This window comes from Dermacentor silvarum, chromosome 5, assembly GCF_013339745.2.
Source record: "Dermacentor silvarum isolate Dsil-2018 chromosome 5, BIME_Dsil_1.4, whole genome shotgun sequence".
In the NCBI taxonomy this organism is placed as follows: domain Eukaryota; kingdom Metazoa; phylum Arthropoda; class Arachnida; order Ixodida; family Ixodidae; genus Dermacentor; species Dermacentor silvarum.
The window spans coordinates 8,136,005-8,155,648 of NC_051158.1; the positions used below are offsets into that span (position 1 = coordinate 8,136,005).

The window sequence follows — 19,644 nt, forward strand, 5'->3', positions numbered from 1 at the left end:
AAATGTCCACTGACTAGATGGATGTGGACGAAAGCGGCAGCGGCGGCCGCGGCGGTAGCAAAACAAATGTGAACAACTTGGACATGCGCGGAAAAGTTTTCCGGCCGCTTTGGCCTTTCCGTCCGCTTGCCGCTTCCCAAGTGTGAACGTAGCCTTAGTCTGCGCGCGAAACCTCTCTTGTTTGCGATTGCGCCCCTACGGAAGGCTGGTAGTTGCTGTTGTGTTGTGGAATCCCAAACCAGCAATGTACACACGAAGCGGTTGATGCCAGCAGTGAAATTCCACCGACTCACAACAGAATGCATGGAACAGACAGCCGACAAGCATTAATTACTGCTGTGCGCAGTACAGCGTAAGTAAACTCTTGTTACAGGCGCTGACAGTTCTCGTCGGAGTTCACGCGTCCTGAGAAATTGTTTATGTGCACTATGCACTGAACAATACCGGAGTTCATTCATGCATCACTAGTACACCAATCAGTCGAGATTCCGTGAGGTACAAGGCCGCTTACTGTTTGCACCGGTATAAGTGAAGCAGAAATGAGTTGCACGCACTACTTAAAATGCGTACACATGCCATATCTATGCTGTGCGGTGAAATATTCTGTACAATTCCGAATATGTTGACGTAAAGGCAAATGACGGCTGCACACTCGCACACAGCGGAAGACACAGCGGCCCATGCACTTGCCGCAGGAAATGCAACCCTCTCGTATGAGGGAGCAGGGTGACGAAAGCTTCGAAAAAAAAAGCCTTACCCGTTTTTGCGCGTACTTAAGTTTTCTAGCGCAAAGACGCAGCGAACAAGCTATTGCTATGGGAGTAGGTATAGCCTGGTCACGCATGCATTTTCACGTGTATAGCCAGCCTTGACTTGTGAAACGCACTTCGCCCCGACGAGGACGACGCCATTTACGCTTAACGAAGATTAACAATTAATGATGGCTTCTCCGATCGGGCGGGTCGTCTCAATGATGCGTTTTCGAAGACTGGTCCATTCAGTGGCGCGATGAGAGACCGTTGCTCCAAACGCCCACTGTACCTGTCGTGCTTACTGTATTTTACTGAGCTTGCTTTACTTTTTACTTAATTTCTTCACAAGTACACGCGAGCCGGGGGGGAGGGGGGGGGGGGGAATTACGGAACCAGTAATTAAAAGGGTTGCTGCGGGCAAGAACGTCAATGACATACAACAGGGTGTCCCAGCTATCACGCAGCACGATTTTTCAAAAAAGGAGGACCGGCGTTACGCGAAGCAAACCTAGTGCGTATTGTTTCCAGTACAGTGGAGTAGCCGCCAGTAATTTTTACGTTACTGAGATTTAATTAGGTAACTGCTCCCATGTCGTTGATATACCTGCATAGAGTCTTCTTAAACTACCGATATTTATTATCGATCACGTCACGTAGAGGAAAGCAGACGCTCCCCCCCCCCCCCCCCCCAGGTCGGGCCGGTGAACCCCCCCCCCCCCCCCGAAAAAAATTTCTGGCTATGCCCCTGCCGCGTTGGGCACATCGCTACGAAGAAGGGGCGGCCTAATCGATTTTATTGCGCGCACTGAGAATAGCGAACACACGTGCAACTCACTTGTATGTCCTCGTGGCCAGTGATTCCCCCTGTATGGAATAGGTGCGCTGAAAGATACTGTACGTCCTCTTGCACCCTCTCTACCATTGAACACACGTCTGCATTTCTTGAATGATAACCAGTTGTTAATACAGGAACACTAATTTATCTTTGTGAAAGAGGTAATTTTCACAGGCGTCATGCAACAAAATGAATAAATCTGAGAAGGTAAACCTTCTAGCTCCACCGACCGCGTTGAGAAAAGCCAAGCTAATAGAAGGGCCAAGCTAGAGCTGAGAGAGAACCAAGTTAAAGCTTATGAAAAGCCAACTTAAAGCAGGGGAAGGGCCACGAGCTTCTCTGCTTGCTCACACAACGCACCACTAGTGTGAAGCTGCCCACATTTTTTTAATCAGAGCACCAATCATATCCCAATCTTTACCGTTACTTTACGCTCCATTGTTTTGGTACTGCTCTGTACCCCGGTGTTTTAATGGACTATTTTGCACAATCATCCCACACCGGACTTCTCTTTATCATCGAAAATGGTTAAACTGGTCATGGCACTCTTTGCCCAAACGAGGCCCACCAAGGAAAACCTACAAATTATCATGAACATTGTTTTAAATAGGTCATAAATGTTTTATCAAAAGTGGCTATACTAAATGTCCTCTGTCCAAGTTACTGACGCGACAGCGTCAAATGTCCCCATAGAGCAAAACAGCCGGCATCTGTCGTCGGGAGCAGCGAAACGGCGCCTAAATTCCCATTGGCTGCGGTGCCACGTCAAGAGTTTCGCCTCGACGGAGGACAGCAGGCGAAAAAAAAAAAATTCAAAGCCCTTCCACTACTGTGAAGATGGAAGCCAGCGAAGCTGTTACTATTGTGGGTCAGCTATAGGGAACATCGCTATAGCGAATTTATATTTATCATTATTGACTATATTGAGTGTCTGCGGAATGTTCGTCAAAGAGCAATGACACCGGCGTCTTTTTTTCGCCCGGCGTGATGGCCAAGTCGTGCGTGGGCTGCGCAAAGTCCGCCCCGTCGTCATAGACTATAGCGTATGATCCACAACGTTCATAGCTGCGGCGCACTGCACGGCATCATCAGGATCCTGACGTCAGGATCCTGAAAGATGTGGTTAAACAAGCGTCCGTCCCACAGCGAGTTTAAAGAGTGTTACGATACACTTTCAGCGGCCATGCAGTCAGTCAGTCAGTGTTTACTTTCACCAAACAAAAAGACCGGTAAAAAATGGGAAATGGCGAAAAAGCTGCAGATACTGCAGCTTCACTAAGCACCGTCCACCCTGTAGGAGCAATGACAGGGTAAATATACAAGCAAAAAGAAAATAATTAAAGGGACAGGGTAAACACACAAGCGAAAACATAATTATTATACACTAGTAAAAAAATAATACTAATAGTACAGGGGAAGGACACAATAAAGCACACAATAAAGCAGGAGAAGACAAATGGCATCGTAGTTCTATGCTTAGTGAAAACATGACATCAAGCAATACAAGTTAAGGAATACGCAGTTACAAAAACAAACTAATTACATTGGTGGGGTATAGTGTTTTGATTTCAATGTCTTGCTGCTCACGTGCGCTAAGAGTGCTTGGTAATGTGTGGCTAAGCCTTTGCGTTCCGTAAATAGTGCGTGAGAATGGTGTTTTCCAGCGGGGTTTATACCTATGGAAGTAAATACTTCCATGTACAAGATTTTCAAGTGTGAGAAATGTGTCAAGCTTCCCGCGATTTCCACTAATGTAGGATTGTAGGAGCCTACTTTTGTATATATCGCTCGCCATTACAATTTTATGCTTAACAAAAAGATGTCTGGTGTGTTCAAGGTATGGTATGTTCTGTATTATCCGAATAGCTCTTTTCTGAACTAATTTCAGCGTATTGAAATTGGTTATTTAAGGTAGTGTTTCCCCACAATAAAGCAGAGTAGTTCAAGTGAGCATGGACTTAGAGCTTGATACTGGAAGCCCGCTTTCGGTTTCCGGAAAACGCTTCCGGCGTTTTGCGCCGCTTCCCGCGCTCTCGCCGCCTCGGGGTCCGCTTGCCGGCGTCGCCGTGCTGCTGCACTGGTCACAAGGCAGTCTTAACGAAGGGAAAACGAAGTCCGCACTTCAATACCATATACGACCAATAAAACAACATTCTATATACTGCACACATGTGTTGTCACTCATTTGCATGTTCGAGTGGGCGATGTACGGGGATTCACGGTTACCCGAATGATCCCCCGGTGCTTCGCCCACTCATCATCATTCACTTCGTGGATATGCGGTCTTTTTGTTTTTAACACGAAAGTGTTTTATGCCGGGGTCCACCAAGACTTCACTGACGTATTTCCGTCACGGAAATACGTCATAGAACATAATACAAAGAAAGAAACCAGAAGAAAATGTTCCACAAACATGCAAAATTTGGGAATCGAACCCACGACCTCTCGGTCCGCGACGATAGATCGCCGAGCGTTTAACCCATTGCGCCACAAACGCATTTGCAGAGAGCTACACAGACGCGCCTTATATATCTAACACTCCTCCGTGTACCCGCGCTCTTGTTCGGGGCGGTGCCGCCGCCTACGAGCAGAAAAGAGAAGTACTGCATTATGACACTAACGCGCACCGACAGTGAACGCTTCGGTGGTCTCACCACTACGACGCCTCGATGCCAGCATTCGAAGGGACGCTGGCATCAAGAAGCACTACCAACGCCACCTAGGTGGCGTTGGTAGTGGCGTTCACCGTACTCAGCACAGCGGAGCGGCCTCCGCAATTAGCTCTGAAAATGTTTCTGAAGTTGATCGCGGAGGCTGCAATTACGACGCGCTGTACGCGCTGATTTGACTCGGTGACGATTCAGTTACGTGCTTTGTCTTGCGCGTTGTATTAGTGTGTCAGTTACGTGCTTCGTCTTTCGCGTTGTGCTAGCGTGTGCAGCGTAGTGCAGCTTCCATATGCACGACGGTTGCTCATGGTCATCGACGTTGGTAGTCGTGATGGAGGAGACGTGCCACCAGGCGTCAGCGTGGGTGCATCAACGCCTAAGGGCGCTTTAGCCACAAAACACCAATAGACATTATATATCAATGTGCAATAAACATTACACTACTTCTGTGAAGACACGTTTCACTTTCGTGTTCTATACCGATTCCTATATAAGAGGGATCAACCACATTTTATCTTGACTGTTGGTTACTGATCATTCTAATATTGATCGTCACATTGAATACGGGCTCATATTTTTATTTACTATACATTTTAGTACATTTTTACTGAAATTCTACATAAGGGCACCTTACACATGTAGTGTTTTATAACACCATCTCGTAACTTCCAGAATATCGTTGTGGTGCTGTTTGTTTCTACTTGGCAAAGCCGCCATTAAAAATTGTGCATCAATGACACCTCTAATCGACTGTGAATTTGTCAGGTATATTGTCGCTTCTGGCCACTCATCAGGCCCATGCCCGTGTTCTGTCAAAGGACTGCGTTGTGGTATATCAGAGTAAGTTATTTTGATTTTATTTCTTAGAAAATATATAGGCGTTAAAAATCCGACAGCCAAACTGTTCCAACTGAAAAAATTTCTGTTCTCTTTCAAGCGCCGATTGTCTTTTTGGTAAATCTTTTTGAGGACCAATAGGTAACGTTTTTTTAATACATATGAGTGTGACTCTTGGCAGTTTTGCTACGGCGGACACTGCTCATGTCAATGACGCTTGGTGCTTAGACATCAATTGCTTTTATGCGTCGCTTCTTTACTTATCGTTGGTCTGGTAATTAGAATGGTGACGTTGGCAAGCCATCAACGGTATCCACAAGATATAAAAAAGGTCATCTGCTTTCACAAACAGTTAGTCAAATTCTTAGTCCGGTACACACGGATGATTTCTTTCTACTGTTGCGTAAATTTGTGCTTCTGGCTCATAGCTCTATACTATAAAGGTTACTATGTGGCATTGCATGGCGGCAGGTGATTACATTGTCATAGGATACGAGGGCAGTGTGCATGTTTTTCATCATTGTCAAACAAGGTTCACTTAGTCGCATACCTTTTTTTTACGGCAAAGCTGTTAGCCACTGGTTGGGGATTTTTCGTGGCCCGTCCTCATGAAATAAAAAATCTACCTTCAGCGATTAAAAAAACAACCTTCAGCGAATGAAGCGAGACGTGCATACGTTATTTGGTGTCACGCCAACAACATACAGCACGGCATTCGTTTTAATAAAGAACAAGTACTAAACAAGCATCCAAACCACATCACTGATGATAAGGCGCTCCTGATAACAATGCGAAGCACGTAGCACTCCCCGCATACGCTTCCCGGTAAATATTACTGTTGCGCAAGCAGCCGCGGTGACGGCAGCTTTCGACGTGGCGAATGACGTCAGTAGCCTGTCAATATAAAAGAACCAACCTATAGCAACTGATTTCATTGTTCTTGCAGCACGGATATGGGTAGGCAATGCATAGTTAGGACTCCTGAGAAGCAGCGCGAACATGAGGCGCGGCAAAGTGAAAAGAACGGCAATACCACCAGCGGCTGCCGAATCACCACTACTCCCATTACTCTAAATTATCATTACTACCATTGCTGAAAAGCAATAAAGCATTGCATACTCCCCTCGGCAGTTGTACTGGTGGTTTCCAACAGCTTCTCTAGATATCCACTTTCTAAGAGCCGAGATGGCGACTCAGTTTATCACAGCGAAGCCGTCTATGGCTAAGGTTCTGGGCGTTTTTCGTGTCCGTCAACAGATCTGCGTGTGTAAAAACTCAGTTCTCGAATTTGATGGAAAATTTTAAACATCTCATCGCTTGGATATGCATTTTCAGTATATTAGTTAACAATAGGCACCATTTTCCAGATCAGTAGTCTCTCAGGTAGATAATAAGGGTTTCTCAAATATCTGCTGCTGTGCGACTCGCATCGACCCTGTCTACGCTGGCACCGCCCTCTCTTTGTCGCCTCTCCAAGCGCTTGCATGCCTAGTTTCCTTCTGCGCTCCCGGTATGGCGGTCCCGTTGCGCGTGTCTAGTTCCTCCGACTCCCCGAGTTCGCTGTAGTGTTCCACGTGAATCTGTGCCGCAGATCAGGACCGCAGATCAAAATAAAAGTGTGTGTGTGTGCATGTGCCTTTCTTCAGGATGACCGCCGTCGCCACTCAAGAGATAAAATTTGCTCATATCTTTGTTCGAAATCCTGTGTCACCTCTATGTCGTCTGCTTAACTGCTTCGCAGGTAATCCACCTTCACAGCAGTGCAATGGCGCTTCACTTTTCGTGTCAAACACATTACTTCAGCACACTCGGTGATTATATAAACGGGCTACAAAAGTATACAGCTAAGTATGGCGATGCAAATCCAATACGGAAGCCTATATACAGAGTGTCCCAACCACGAAGAGAGGTGCTCCGACGCCGAGCCCGTGCTGGGGCCAGAGAGCGGCCACTTTGTGTGACCGAAAGTGAGCGCCGCCGCTAGGGGCAGCACGTGTTCAGGGGGCCTTGCTCTCCGCCAATTCTTCTGGTGCTTCCATGGAACCGCGGCACAAGTGTGGATAACTTAAGACTTGCGGCAGCATTGGAAGACCCATACCTAAAGATATGCCCTTTTTCGTTATTTGGATGCCTAATTCTGAGCAGGTAGAAGGATTCATGCCGCTTACTGTCAAAATACCGTCATTTCCGACAAGAGAGAGACGCGCCGTCTGCTCGAGCAGACGGCGCTTGCCGCTGCTCGCCGCATCGGAGTCAATCGGTGCGCTTCTTGCGAATGATTGCTCCGTGTGGCCAGTTAAAGAGCCGTTTCGTGGTCGCCGACGCTCCCTGATTGGTTGATCGGTAGCTTAGCTGCAGGGAGGTGTGCGGGACCGTCTCAATTATTCTCTTCCACTGCAGAGATGCGCTCTGATACATTTCCTGAATTTGTCTGAATCTTCTGCTCTTCTGCGTATGTGGGTACTGCAAGAAGTGCGTATGTGGGTGCTACAAGAAATGCGTAATTGTGCTTTAATATGGGCAAAAAGTGCTTCGTACCCTGCTGCAATAGCGGCTACGCGTCCTGCAAGGAGACGGTATAGCTCTTCAGTGCTCCCCAAAAAAAAAAAAGAAACTCGCCTGGAAGCGTGGCGAAAAGCCATTCCCCGTAGCGACCATCTTCTCCGATCCACTGGCCATATCTGCGAAAGACATTTCGACAGTCGTTACGTCAGCAAGATGTGGTGGTGTCGTGCTGGCCAGCACAACTCGTCGTGCGGTTCTTTCATCAGGTGCAGTCCCAACCATCTTTCCGAACTGCCCCAGCTACCTGTCATAGTCCGTGAAGAGGAGAAAAAGACCCGCGAGCAGGGAACCAAAGCATACCTTTGCGAAAAAGATGCTGTTGGTACCGTCGACACGGTAACGCGAAACCGAACATCTACGGAACAACCGACGGCAGGGCAGTGGATACGGCCCATGCTTGCAACGTGCCTGCAACAGTGCGCGTCTGCTGAAGGGAGCAAAGACATGCGGTGCTGCTTCTGCGTTGCTTCTAACTTTTCTGTTTGTAATTTTTTTTTTGTTTTAGCCATTCAAGTATATAATTACGTGTTTCCTTAAACTAGTTAAACGACCTGCTTATAATGCGGGGCATTAGTTCTCTCAGAATAAAAATAAGTAAAGCGAATGCAGTTTACTTTGGCTATTGCACTCCTAGCTAACACAATTCAGAAATCGATTATAGCACCCCTCAAATTGTGCCGTGACACTCTGCAGACTGAGCAACGCATGACTTCTACGTGTTCACAGCTGTGGAGGCTTATCTAATGCTCTAGCACTCCCCTGAGTGCATGTTACATGGTCCTCACTTTGGCAGTTTCAGGAAGTATGCAATTATATTGCCCGTGTTTTTCGTAAATATCAAAATTAGACTCTTATGCAGCCACACGCTGAGACAACAGCTGCTAGCGCCCTCTATTAATAAATCACTCATGCGGTCTCGAGTCTAATTATAGCTCGGAATGTCGGCAGAAATATAAGGGGACGTTCCCCCCAACCAAATAGAGACTTTTTAAGCAGTCGAACAGCATGTATGCATCGAAATAAAGCACCTCTGCGAGCGCGCCCATAGAAGCGCCAGCGGCAAAGCGAGCGAAAAAGTTGCCCCCCAGAGCAGGTGCTGTACCTTGCGGCAGCAGCGCGCGTAAAGTAAATCACCTCTCTTCATACACCATGGTCCCAACTATCATGCACCAAGATTTGAAAAATATGCAAATGCCACGTAGCTGGACAGAACCAAGGGAATGTTGTTTGCCGTCGCTTGGAGATACTCAGATTATTTTTTTGCATTCCACCTACTTACATAATTAGTCTTAACTAATAATCAACTTCTCAAGTCTTATAATTAGATGAAACGTGTCAATGAGAAATTGTAGAGCAACATTAAGAATTCCCGTTACAGCTTACTGGCGCTCAATACATGCTGCGTAAAAGTGTTTTTCCGAGCGTGAAAGAACCCCGCGAATACACGCAATATTGCCTCGCGACTGGCCGCTGGGGGCACTTCGGATTCGCACTAATTAATAAACAGGCATTTGCTATTAGTCTGCTCGAAACATTAAGGCCTCTCCCATCGCCTAAAAAAAAAAAAAAGCTACAGTGAGGCATTATGACCACTCGGCAACCGCCTCTAAAGTGTTTTTACGAATACTGAAGCACTTTCACCTTTAGACTTTCAGCACTTACTGGTTGGCAATATTTATTTGCCAACAAAACGCAATTTTGCCTATGTGTTTTAGGTTCCCGTTGGGCTGCTCGGTCGTTGAACAGAGAGACACGCACTTATCTGAAATAGGCGCACACGTATAAAGCGTGCACATAAGGTAGCATATCTGTGGGCAATTATACGGAAGCCAAGTATATAGAGGCTGTGTCGGTTTTATAGACGGATCATTAATTATGCCTATTCGCGTCGGAGAAGTCATCTATTATTGTCACTTCAACAAACTATGTGGATTTTTGAAGGAGACGATGCAAAATACGCGCTAACTTTTGGATAAAGTAGAGTTCAAGAAATTTACATTTAGGACGCCAAATTCCATTTATGTAACTTTATTAGTTTCCCTGATAATGCGGCCGAAATTAAGCAATATTTGGAATTCTGGTTTTATTTTTGCCCATTTTTGCGGGAAGGTACTAAAGCTACGAAGCTGCGGTTTCAAACTAAGAAAGGTACATGAATGAAATTTTTCGTCCTAAATGTAAATTCCTTGAACTCTACTTATCCAAAATTTAGCTTCCTTGAGCATGTATACTTGCCGGGCTGTTTACAACAGAAGATTGCGATATTTGGCAATTTTCAAAACCAAATTACCCAAAAAGTAAAAATTCAATATTATTTTGCTACGTCTAGGAACTAGATAAATATGTCCTAAAGCTACAGAGCAAGCCGCAATGCAGTAAGTGCGGTAGTTTATTCTAAATATGGTCACAACTGAGACACAGTTCGCACAAAACCATGTATCTCATGCTTGTTCTTGAACATTTATTTCTAAATCACATTAATCAATTTCTTTATATTACATATAGATGGAATCTACAAGAATTAGGCTTTTTATGGTATATACCACAACTTTATATCCTAAGTAGACAGCCGCCACCGCTAGCTCGTGCCGCCGGAGGGGACCACACCCTTCACTCGAATTTTAAAAAAAATTCCTACATTTCTTATAGATGGTTTGTTCAGTTTGTCAATATGATTTTTGTAGAAGAATTTGTGCACTATGCAAGTTGGCTTAAAATTCTACAACCTAAATGGATTCTAAGCCGTCTCAAAATATATAAATAATTAAGTCACTGGGTCAAGCTGAACTAGTGCAAGCCATTGTGCTTAAAACTCGGCTTCCTACTTGAAGCCATATTCAGATAAGTACATGGCCAGCGCGCTTTGTACATGTGCTATACATGAAAAAATAGGTTTCCACAACAAGCCGCCCAGCTTGATAGGCAACATTATGACTGGTAAGGTGGACCCCCCTTACACAATTTAGCAGCGTTTAAAACGGTGTGAGAGTTTGGGACACCAATTCAAAGCGGCCCAATCATTTTTTTCATGCATTCCGTGCACTGACAGTGCACTACCACGCTTACGCGCTTACTCATCGCTTGCAACAAATGACATATTTTTGGGCTCATATTTTTACTTTCATCCCAAAGCTCACCCCGACACTCTACCCGCCGGGTATTTACCATGTGATTTTTTTTTCCAAAGTTGCTTTGCTATGAGCTGTTGCGGGTAAATTTGCATGCATTCGCGGCTTTGTACAGCGGCCGAGATTTTCCTGCTGTGATGTTTGTTTATTGTCTCACGGTACGCTGGTTTCGCCAGATTCACATAAATATTTCCATTCAACCGGCACATAAATCGGCACCGCAGCTTGAGGTAAAACGGCAATTGCTGCAGTAGGTGGCACCGTTCAACAGCCGAGACACCCACACCATGCCGTTACTTGTCGAAATGGGGTTGCTCCGTGGCAATATAATCATACGTATATTAGGGTAGCACTAAAGCGAAGTGGTGGCGGTGACTGCAAATCAAAACACGCCTACGTGTTGCAGTTCCCCTTATGAGTCATCGCGCGGCGTTACAGCAAGGGTTCGACGTCTCTGAACTTTTTCTTTTCGCACATCTTGGATGAAACTTTCTGCAGATTTGGACATATATTTCTTTTTCTAAACGGGGCCTGTAATCCCGAAATGTATGAAAATTTAAACTGAGCTTGTGGCACTGTACCATCAGCTGCCTCTTTTCGTTTGAAGAAGTTATACACTGTGTTATCCTACTGTGCCATACACACAAGTTTCCCAATAGTGCATATCGCACGCACGGAGGTATCACCACTAAGGACTTTATATGTTCAGGTATGCTTAACGACACAATAGTGGACGACCGAGGTGAGTCTAATATGTAGAGTAGCAACTTGACTATTTGCCTTAACGTAATGCTTAGGGCCATCATCATGGCGTACAGGAGAACAATCATCTACTTTGCTACTTACTACAAATGCTTGCTCACAAGAGGCAACCGTTTATGCCGATATGTTACCTTTATGTGTTCAATCGTCGTACCGAAAATGGCCGAAATAAGTGAAAAAAAAATCAGACCTTCCCAAATGTACTATATGAGCGCCATTTTATGCATGGGATAACCGCCAATGTTCAACTCTCAAAACGGTAATGAGATGACCAAACATGTAACCTATGATTCAGACCAACTCGTGTGATACCGCTTATTCGCAATTTAAAACACGCGATTCGTCAAAGTAGTCAACGAGGATAATTAGAGGACACGTATACTATTGTATTAACACGTCGGCGCCTGCAACCACCCCCTTGACAGCCTACAAAAAGCTTAAACGTGCCATGAGTTGCAGTTTTTTCATTCATTCATTCATTCATTCATTCATTCAATCATTCATTCATTCATTCATTCAAATAACTTTATGGAGTGCCCCTGCGATTGGTAGGGGGGCCTGGACCCCGCCTAGACTTCGGCCAAGGCTTGTTGGCCTTTGGCGGCTTCCTCGGTTCGCTGGACGGCCCATAGTTGGTGCTGCAGGTCCGAGCTGAGCAACGCATATTCCCAAGCGCGCGCGGGGGCTGTCGCTGTTTGAGGCTGCACCATTGTTATTGTGTATTATACCTGTACATTCCCAAAGGGATATTCTCTAGGGTGTCTCTAGAGTCGCAATGTATGCACTTGTCAGCAGGGTGTCGGAACGAAATGTTTTCGTTCCGGTTTTCGTTTCGCTCCACAGAAAAAGTTCCGTTCCGTTTTCGTTCCGGAACAAAAGAAAAACGTTCCGTAACGGTTCATAACGTTTTTTTTTTTTTTCAATAAGAAAAACGAACAAAATACTTAATATAAAAGTATCTTTTAAAAACAGCAAAAATACTGAACTAATACATAAAAATGCAATAATAATGTTGGGGTTTTACGTCCCAAAGCCACGATGTGACTATGAGGAAGTCGCTAGAAGTTTCGAAGCAAGGACACAACAAAAACTCGGTATTTATTTTTCCTCAAGTTTGAAATCCCGAATTTTCGTCAAGGAGGGGCACCCGATTTCAGAAGCAGCAGGTCACCAAGTGTACTCGTCGATAAGCGAGACCGCTGCTCTGACCAAAACGAACTTGAGTGCCGAAAATGCCCTCTCAACGCTGACTTGTGTGGCTGGCACACCAAGGGCCACTTTTGCTAACATGTACAGCTCCGTACAAACTCAAGCGACGACAAAGCCCTCTCCACGACGGCCTGTGTGATGAGGCATGCGAAAGTCCGCTTGAATTTAATACAAACAGCTATAGTTGCCACTTTTTTCGTTTCCTGCATTATTTCAATGCATCTTTCCTTTGAAATACCTCCCCGAGATGCGAGCTGACGTTGAACCCCGAGTTATGCCTTATTGCTCAGTTGCATGACCTAGGTTGTTCCGGATCGCAAAGTTTTCCTGTGAACCGAAAAACGATAAAAAATATTTCGTTTTTGGTCCGGAACGAAATAATAAATAACGTTCCGGTTACGTTTTCGTTCCGGTCAAAATATCGTTTTTTTTTTTTTTTCGTTTTTCGTTTTCGTTTTTCGTTCCGTTCCGACACTCTGCTTGTCAGTCGTAAGCGGGTGTATTATGTGGCATGATAGATGGACTCTGATAGGATCTGGTTTGTAACGGCTGCCATTGGACAGACTGATTTTTTGCTCACATTTGAGTGAGGCGGTGGGAATGTGCGCCCTCTGCAATCTATGGTGTGTTGTAATTTCGTGAAATCTGGTCATTTGGTCTCTTAATCCCACTCCCACTCGGTGGTAGTCGGTGAGGTGGTGCTAACCGAGGCTCGGTTCGTAAGGGTGCGCTGCCTCATTGACCACCGTTCCCTTGGTAATGTGTAGAGCGGTGTGTCCAGATGGGTACCCTGGGACACTTTGTCGAGCCTATACCTGAATTAGGAGTCGTAGTGCCTCTGGGGAGATTCAGACCGTTGGCGAAGTTGGTCGTATGGCCGTCTGGAAATCATTGAGATTATGTCTGCTTGCGTTTGTGCTATGGCTGACGCGATAGCTATATTTCCTCTGCGGTTTCTACGTGCCGTCCGTGCTGACTGTAGCGCTCGTCATGCATTTTTCCTTCTTAAGGTATCACCACTGCTGTGTAAGTGCGCTTGTGTCTGTGTCTAGCTGCGTTTTACAAATGTGGTGTCCTTGCTGTAACCGAATTTTCTTCTGCATATCGTGTGCTCTGCTTTACCTGTATATATAGCCTGATGGCGGGTGGGTATTGAAGGGACGGTTATCAGGCCTCTGATGTGTCTGGGTGTATCTACTTTGACGCCATGTTGGGTATGATACCCAATACCAAGGCAATCCAACCTTTGCCTAGATGTTTTAGTTTTGTACAGGCGTTCATACTGTGCTATGCGTTGTGTCTCGATTAGCTCATCCAGTCTATTGTGTAGACCTAGCTGCAGTAGCCTATCGTTGCTGGTGATGATGGAGAGTCCGATTGCTTGCTAGTAGATTTTTCGGATTAAGCAGTCTAATATGCATCTTTCTGACGAGTATCATCGTAGGTACGATGTCACGTATATACTATTCTCCTTATTACGAACGCTTGGATTAGTATAAGCAGATTGCCTTATTTCATTCCACTATGTTTGTTGGCTGTTCGTTTGAATAGCCAAATGATTTGAGATGTTATATTGTCTAATTTACGTATGATCTCTCCATTGTGGCTGTTACTTTCTATTGATATGGGCCTACCATTCGCCATAGTTAGGTGAATTTCCGGATTGTTTCGGTCCTAGTAGTTGCGTGGTTTTCGGCCACGCCGCGATGGTATATAAAGGAGGAGCTCAGATTTCTCTGCCGAACACGCCAGTCCGATTCCTGCTAGGTATTGTTCAACTGCTTCTATTGCACGTTCTAATGTTTTTCAACCTATCCATCATTGCCATCACTCACCCATATTGTGATATCGTCAGCGTAGATGGTATGATTGAGGCCATCGATTCCTGTAGCTTTGTGGGTAATCCGATCAGAGCCAGATTAAACAGCATCGGTGATATTACTGAACCTTCGGGCATACCTGCGCTTCCGATGTGTGGTTCTTCGGAGTTAAGGTCCCAATACTAATGTGTGCTTTTCTGTTAGTAAGGAAGTCTCGTATATATTTGTATACTCGCTTGCCTAGGCCTAGCTCATTTATTCTGTTTAATATTGTTTCGTGGGCAACACTGTCAAAAGCTTTCTTTAGGTTAAATCCTAGGATAGCTTTGCTTTTCCGACTTGTGTTATCTATAATTTGATGCTTAAGTTGGAGCATTGCATTCTGTGTAGACACGTTTCTCCGGAAGGCCAACATTGTAGTCGGGGAGAACGTCGTTGTCCTCGAGATAGTTCGTCAGTCTCGTTAGGAAAACGTGCTCCATGAGCTTGCCCACACGGACGTGAGTGAAATGGGTCTCAAGTTCTCCAACTGTAACCGCTTGCCTGGTTTAGGTGTTAGAATAATCTGCGCCGTTTTCCATTGTTCTGGTATTGTACCGAATTGCCAGCATTTGTTTTTGCTGAATTTATTTTACTCCACGCACTGTCCACACATATGGTCGAATCACTTACCTTCTTTTCGTTTTTTCCTTTGGAAAGTGACTACCTTCACCACCACATTCCTAGAATAGCGATCCTTACTACAAGCGAACGAAAAATGCGCCAAGAATTGTACTTATAACTCTGTACAAGCAAGCATTGTTTTCTGATGGCAAAAGAATGCGGTAAATCTGTGAAGGCACGAACACAGCAGCTGCAGAAAAAAACTTGTCTTCCGAATAGTTCTGCGTTTCTTAAAAGTTAAAGTCGGACAATGGTATTTAAGCATCGGCTATAAAAGACAAGCATACGCTGCACCCGGACAGCGTCAGGGAAAAGAACGTGTAAATAGGAACATGGCGAAAGCGGCCACTCAGACCAACCTATCTTTGTTTCGATCTGAAAAAAAAAAAGAAACATCTAGTATTCAGATAAATAGATCCACAGCAACAGCAGTGCACGAACAGCACTAGTTGCAAGGTCCAACAAAGACCGTCGCTTTACATCTTTAAGGGACTGGTTCTGTGGCAAATATACCTTAAGAATGGGCAATTCACTTCATTTTCGAAAAAACCTACTGCTAAACATCAAACGAAAAATTAGTGTTTTTTTTTTTCTTCCTGGAGTTATTGAGTTGGTTTTTTTTAAACGTGACAGAAATAATTCGCGATGTGTAGACGACATGCCATGAGCATGCAAGCCATACATGATCCAGAAAATAAATTCAAACTTTCATGAACATACACACGATGCGCTAAACATAACCTTCGAGATTCGATACTACGACCAAGAGAGCTGTCACTGGGGCATGGATCGAAACACGCGAAGGCTTCCCAAATTCACTTCGTAACGACGCGGCTATTAATACTCTAAATGTAACGTAATGTTACAATACAAAAATTGTCTTTTCAATATTTACAATATGTTTCTGGTTTTTTAAGTGTATTACTTTTGTTTTTCAGTTGAATCCGCTAAATGCAAGCCGTATGAATCATACGGCTGTGTCGGTGACGGTCCGCATTGCGGAGAAAACAAATGCGGGAGGGTCCAGATCCGGCAGGTTTGGTGTGCAATTTCACCTGCGTAAAAGGGTGCTGGTGTCATGGAAACTTGTACCGCCGCGCAGGAGATGGCTTATGTGTCACCATCAGCGAATGTTGAATGCTAGCCTAAGATGAGACAGATATTTTATTCCGTGTAATAGGCAATACTGATGAATTGCGGGCTTCACCAAACACTGTATGAACGTGCTAACACTAGGCAGACCTGAAGCATTGCAGCAATAAAGACGTTTCGCAAGCATGAGCGGTCGTTCTGTTCAATGTAGAAAAACAATGCAACATCGCAATACGGCGACTGTGCTTTTTGGAATATATGGAAGCGGAATCCTAGTCTGTTGTGAATAATTAGCAATTCTACGGCTTCACGTGCAAATTTGTCCGCTAAAGAGAGAGAGAGAGAGAGAGTTTAGCAGAACTGAGATGACCGCAGCCACAAATTTTAACTGTGCGACGCTGTTTTTCATGAAAGCGCAAATGGCAAATGTCGGAGGTTTCCCATTATGCACCATGGGGGAGGCTGATAGCACTTCCCAATGTTCATTAAAATTCCGTTGCTGCCTTCAAGTACCCGTAGGCTGCGCGCGGCTATGCAAGTGAGCTTTCTAAATGTTAACATATTTAGTTGCCCCTGCTCATCCCCACCCGCCTTCTCTACGCCAAGATTTCAAAGCGTAATTTCTCCGACATAGCCGCTGCCGGCGTCGCCGTTATGTTATGAATCGCAGCGCCAAGCAACAAAGTGTTTCCGCTGTGGTCACCAGTCATATTGCTAAACTTTTTTTCGGGACGGTTGTGCCTTACCTGCAAACTGGTGTTTTCTTTGCCATGTTTGATCCCTCCTCTTGAAATTTTCATCACACTTCGCAAGCGCCTGAACAAGAAATTTTTCTTCAAGGGCCATAACAATGCATGGGGTATGTATCGCGTCCACGTACAGAATCTATAATCTGACCCACTGGTAAAGTTCATTTCCCAAGTGTTCAGACTAATTAAAGACTATTTATTTATTTATTTTACCTCAATGGCATCGAAGTGAGCAATTACTTGAAGCGTGTGCACGCTTACAGATGGGAGTTTGAAAGCGCCTTTGTCCAAGAGCAGCCACTTAGAAATTAAGAACTCGTGCTTCTAATGAAGAAGAAAGCGTTGTCGAATCAATCTTTTCAGTCGGGTGAACTCTTCAAGGGCGCAGCAGGAGTGCTGTCCCAAATTACCATATTCGAAGGCGGCACTGCTCCTTTCGAACGTTTAGTCACCCTGAGGAGTTTTTTTCCCTATGTCTATTACATCATTTGAGGAATAAATTCAAATCAAACCACTTTTCCTGTCAAGAACAATGAGGGCGTGATTATGCAGGCTACAAGATAAGTCGTTATAAGCGTCGTCCAACACGTGCTTACAAATGCCAGTGAATGGGCTTCACAAGTACAGTGGTGCCTTTCAGTTCCGGCTGCAATGCTTTGCATCCGCGTATGGTGGACGTGTGATCCGATTTAGAGCAAAACTTAACGCGCTCAGGTTTTCTCGTTATAATGTTTTGCCCCTCTTGTGTTTACCCGAGTATTCTTATCTAGCTAAAAGTCCAAAGATAATATCAATGAACAGAAAGAGCAGGGGCAAACGAGGGGCTAAACTTTCGTTTGTCACAATCGTGCAGAGTGACAGACTATGAAGACAGAAAAAACGCAGGTTATGCTGTTTGTTTACTTCAAACGTAGAAGAAATACGGGAAAGGAAAAGCAAAATGGACGAGATGATCACTCAATATATATGGATAACTCATTATTCCTAATAATTTATATTTAGAGCTCCTCTGCCAGAGCATCTTCGCAAAGTACAAGTGGTTTGCGCAGACAATCTAATTTCATATATGAATAAACCCAAACAAGTCCTCGAACTTGCAAGGTCTTCCAGCATTTATCCAGACTGCAATTTATTCGTTCAGGCTCGGTTACCACTCATATCACGGAATCCCTAACTGGCAGTCTCTGCGGTGAACGAATCTGCCGTCACTCTTCGGAAGGGACGTCTTCGACACCAGCAGCGCATCAAGCAGACCGCACTGCAATGGTGGAAAGGTGACCACGGTGGCTGACGACAACGCCTCTCACTGCACGCCCGTGTGGGACTCCAGCTGTCGCATATCTCACCACGCTGGCATTGCCTCAATAATCCATGACATTTGTTGCCACTGAACGTAAAGAACCAGTTTCGTCATCATTATCATCGTGGTAAAACGATGAAGTCAACGCGAAAGACCTGGATGTTTTCCAACGATCCCCTATTAAACCTATCTCTAATCAGCCTAAGCCATTCAACAACGGTAAAATACTAATGATATTGCTACACTGCAATGATATTGCTACATTGCATCAAATACCACACGCCTGTGGTATTTGATTGTTTGAACGAGGCGTGCGGTTGCCATCACTCGAGAAAGAGGAGAACGAACTGGGCTCGCGCTGTGAATCTAACCGGTCAGCGCTGCAACCGCTGTTGTAAACATAGCCTGTAAATAATTGCTCGTCTAACTGACTCGTCCTTCGCGTAACATTGTGGTGGAGGTACAACGTTCCCCGTCCTCGCCACGGAGCTCCAAAGCGGCCTAACCATCGTCTTCTCAGCCATGGCTTCCGATGGAACCACCCCATCACCACCGGCGTCACCTCCGGCGTCAACCACAACGTACGTTACGGTTCCTAGTCTCCGTGGTCCTGGGCATGCAGCAGCACGACATGCAGCAGCACCAGCAACGTGCAGAACTGCTGTCAACACCGTCGGCATTTTGCCCGCGTTTGTACGGAACGCGCGCGGCATTGGTGGCACTGTTGCCGGTGCCTCTGGGGGCGGCTCGGAGGTTTTCGACGAGATCAGAACGGGACACTCGTCGAGCAGCGTCGTAAGTCTTTACCACCTTCTCGCTTCACAACGTTTTTATATAAATACCATTTGGGGCTGCAGCTAAACGTCGCCTCCCTCCCTCCTCCCTCCCGTCCCCCCCCCCCCCGGCCTTTCGCGCGATGGAAGAAGTCGCGTTTGCTCTCCGCCGTGCATTCGCTCACCATGAAAGCGCGCGTCCCTCGCGCACATACAGCATACGGCTCGCGGCGACAATTTCATCACCATTGGACTCTATACGAACCTCACGACGACGGTTATGGCGACGACGACGCCGACGGCAGAAATCTGCTTGGAGTGTCCATATAATTGTATCGCAATAAAAGCACATAGCACGACCTTGGGAGCGATTTGGTGGAGTCTTCTTCTTCTTCCTGGGGTTTTAACGGGCAAAACCAGTTTTTTATGAGGCGGCACTCCGTTAGTCGAGGACTCCGGGTTAATTTTTACCACCTGGGGTTCTTTACGT

The 19,644-nt window shown here is 45.4% G+C and overlaps 2 protein-coding genes across 4 annotated transcripts in view; one reads left to right on the forward strand and one right to left on the reverse strand.

Moving 5' to 3' along the window:
* Positions 1–19,644, reverse strand: part of LOC125945518 (uncharacterized) — a 166,816-nt gene that overhangs the window by 55,424 nt on the left and 91,748 nt on the right. The gene's annotated exons all lie outside the window — the stretch shown is intronic.
* LOC125945521 (uncharacterized) overlaps positions 1–19,644 on the forward strand; it is a 162,047-nt gene that overhangs the window by 6,923 nt on the left and 135,480 nt on the right. The window contains exon 2 of one of the 2 annotated variants that reach the window (XM_049667335.1): positions 5,022–5,096. The exons of the other annotated variant lie outside the window; for it this stretch is intronic. Within the exon in view, the coding sequence (XP_049523292.1) occupies positions 5,022–5,096 (75 nt within the window). The remainder of the gene's footprint in view (positions 1–5,021; positions 5,097–19,644) is intronic. 2 annotated transcript variants of the gene reach the window in all.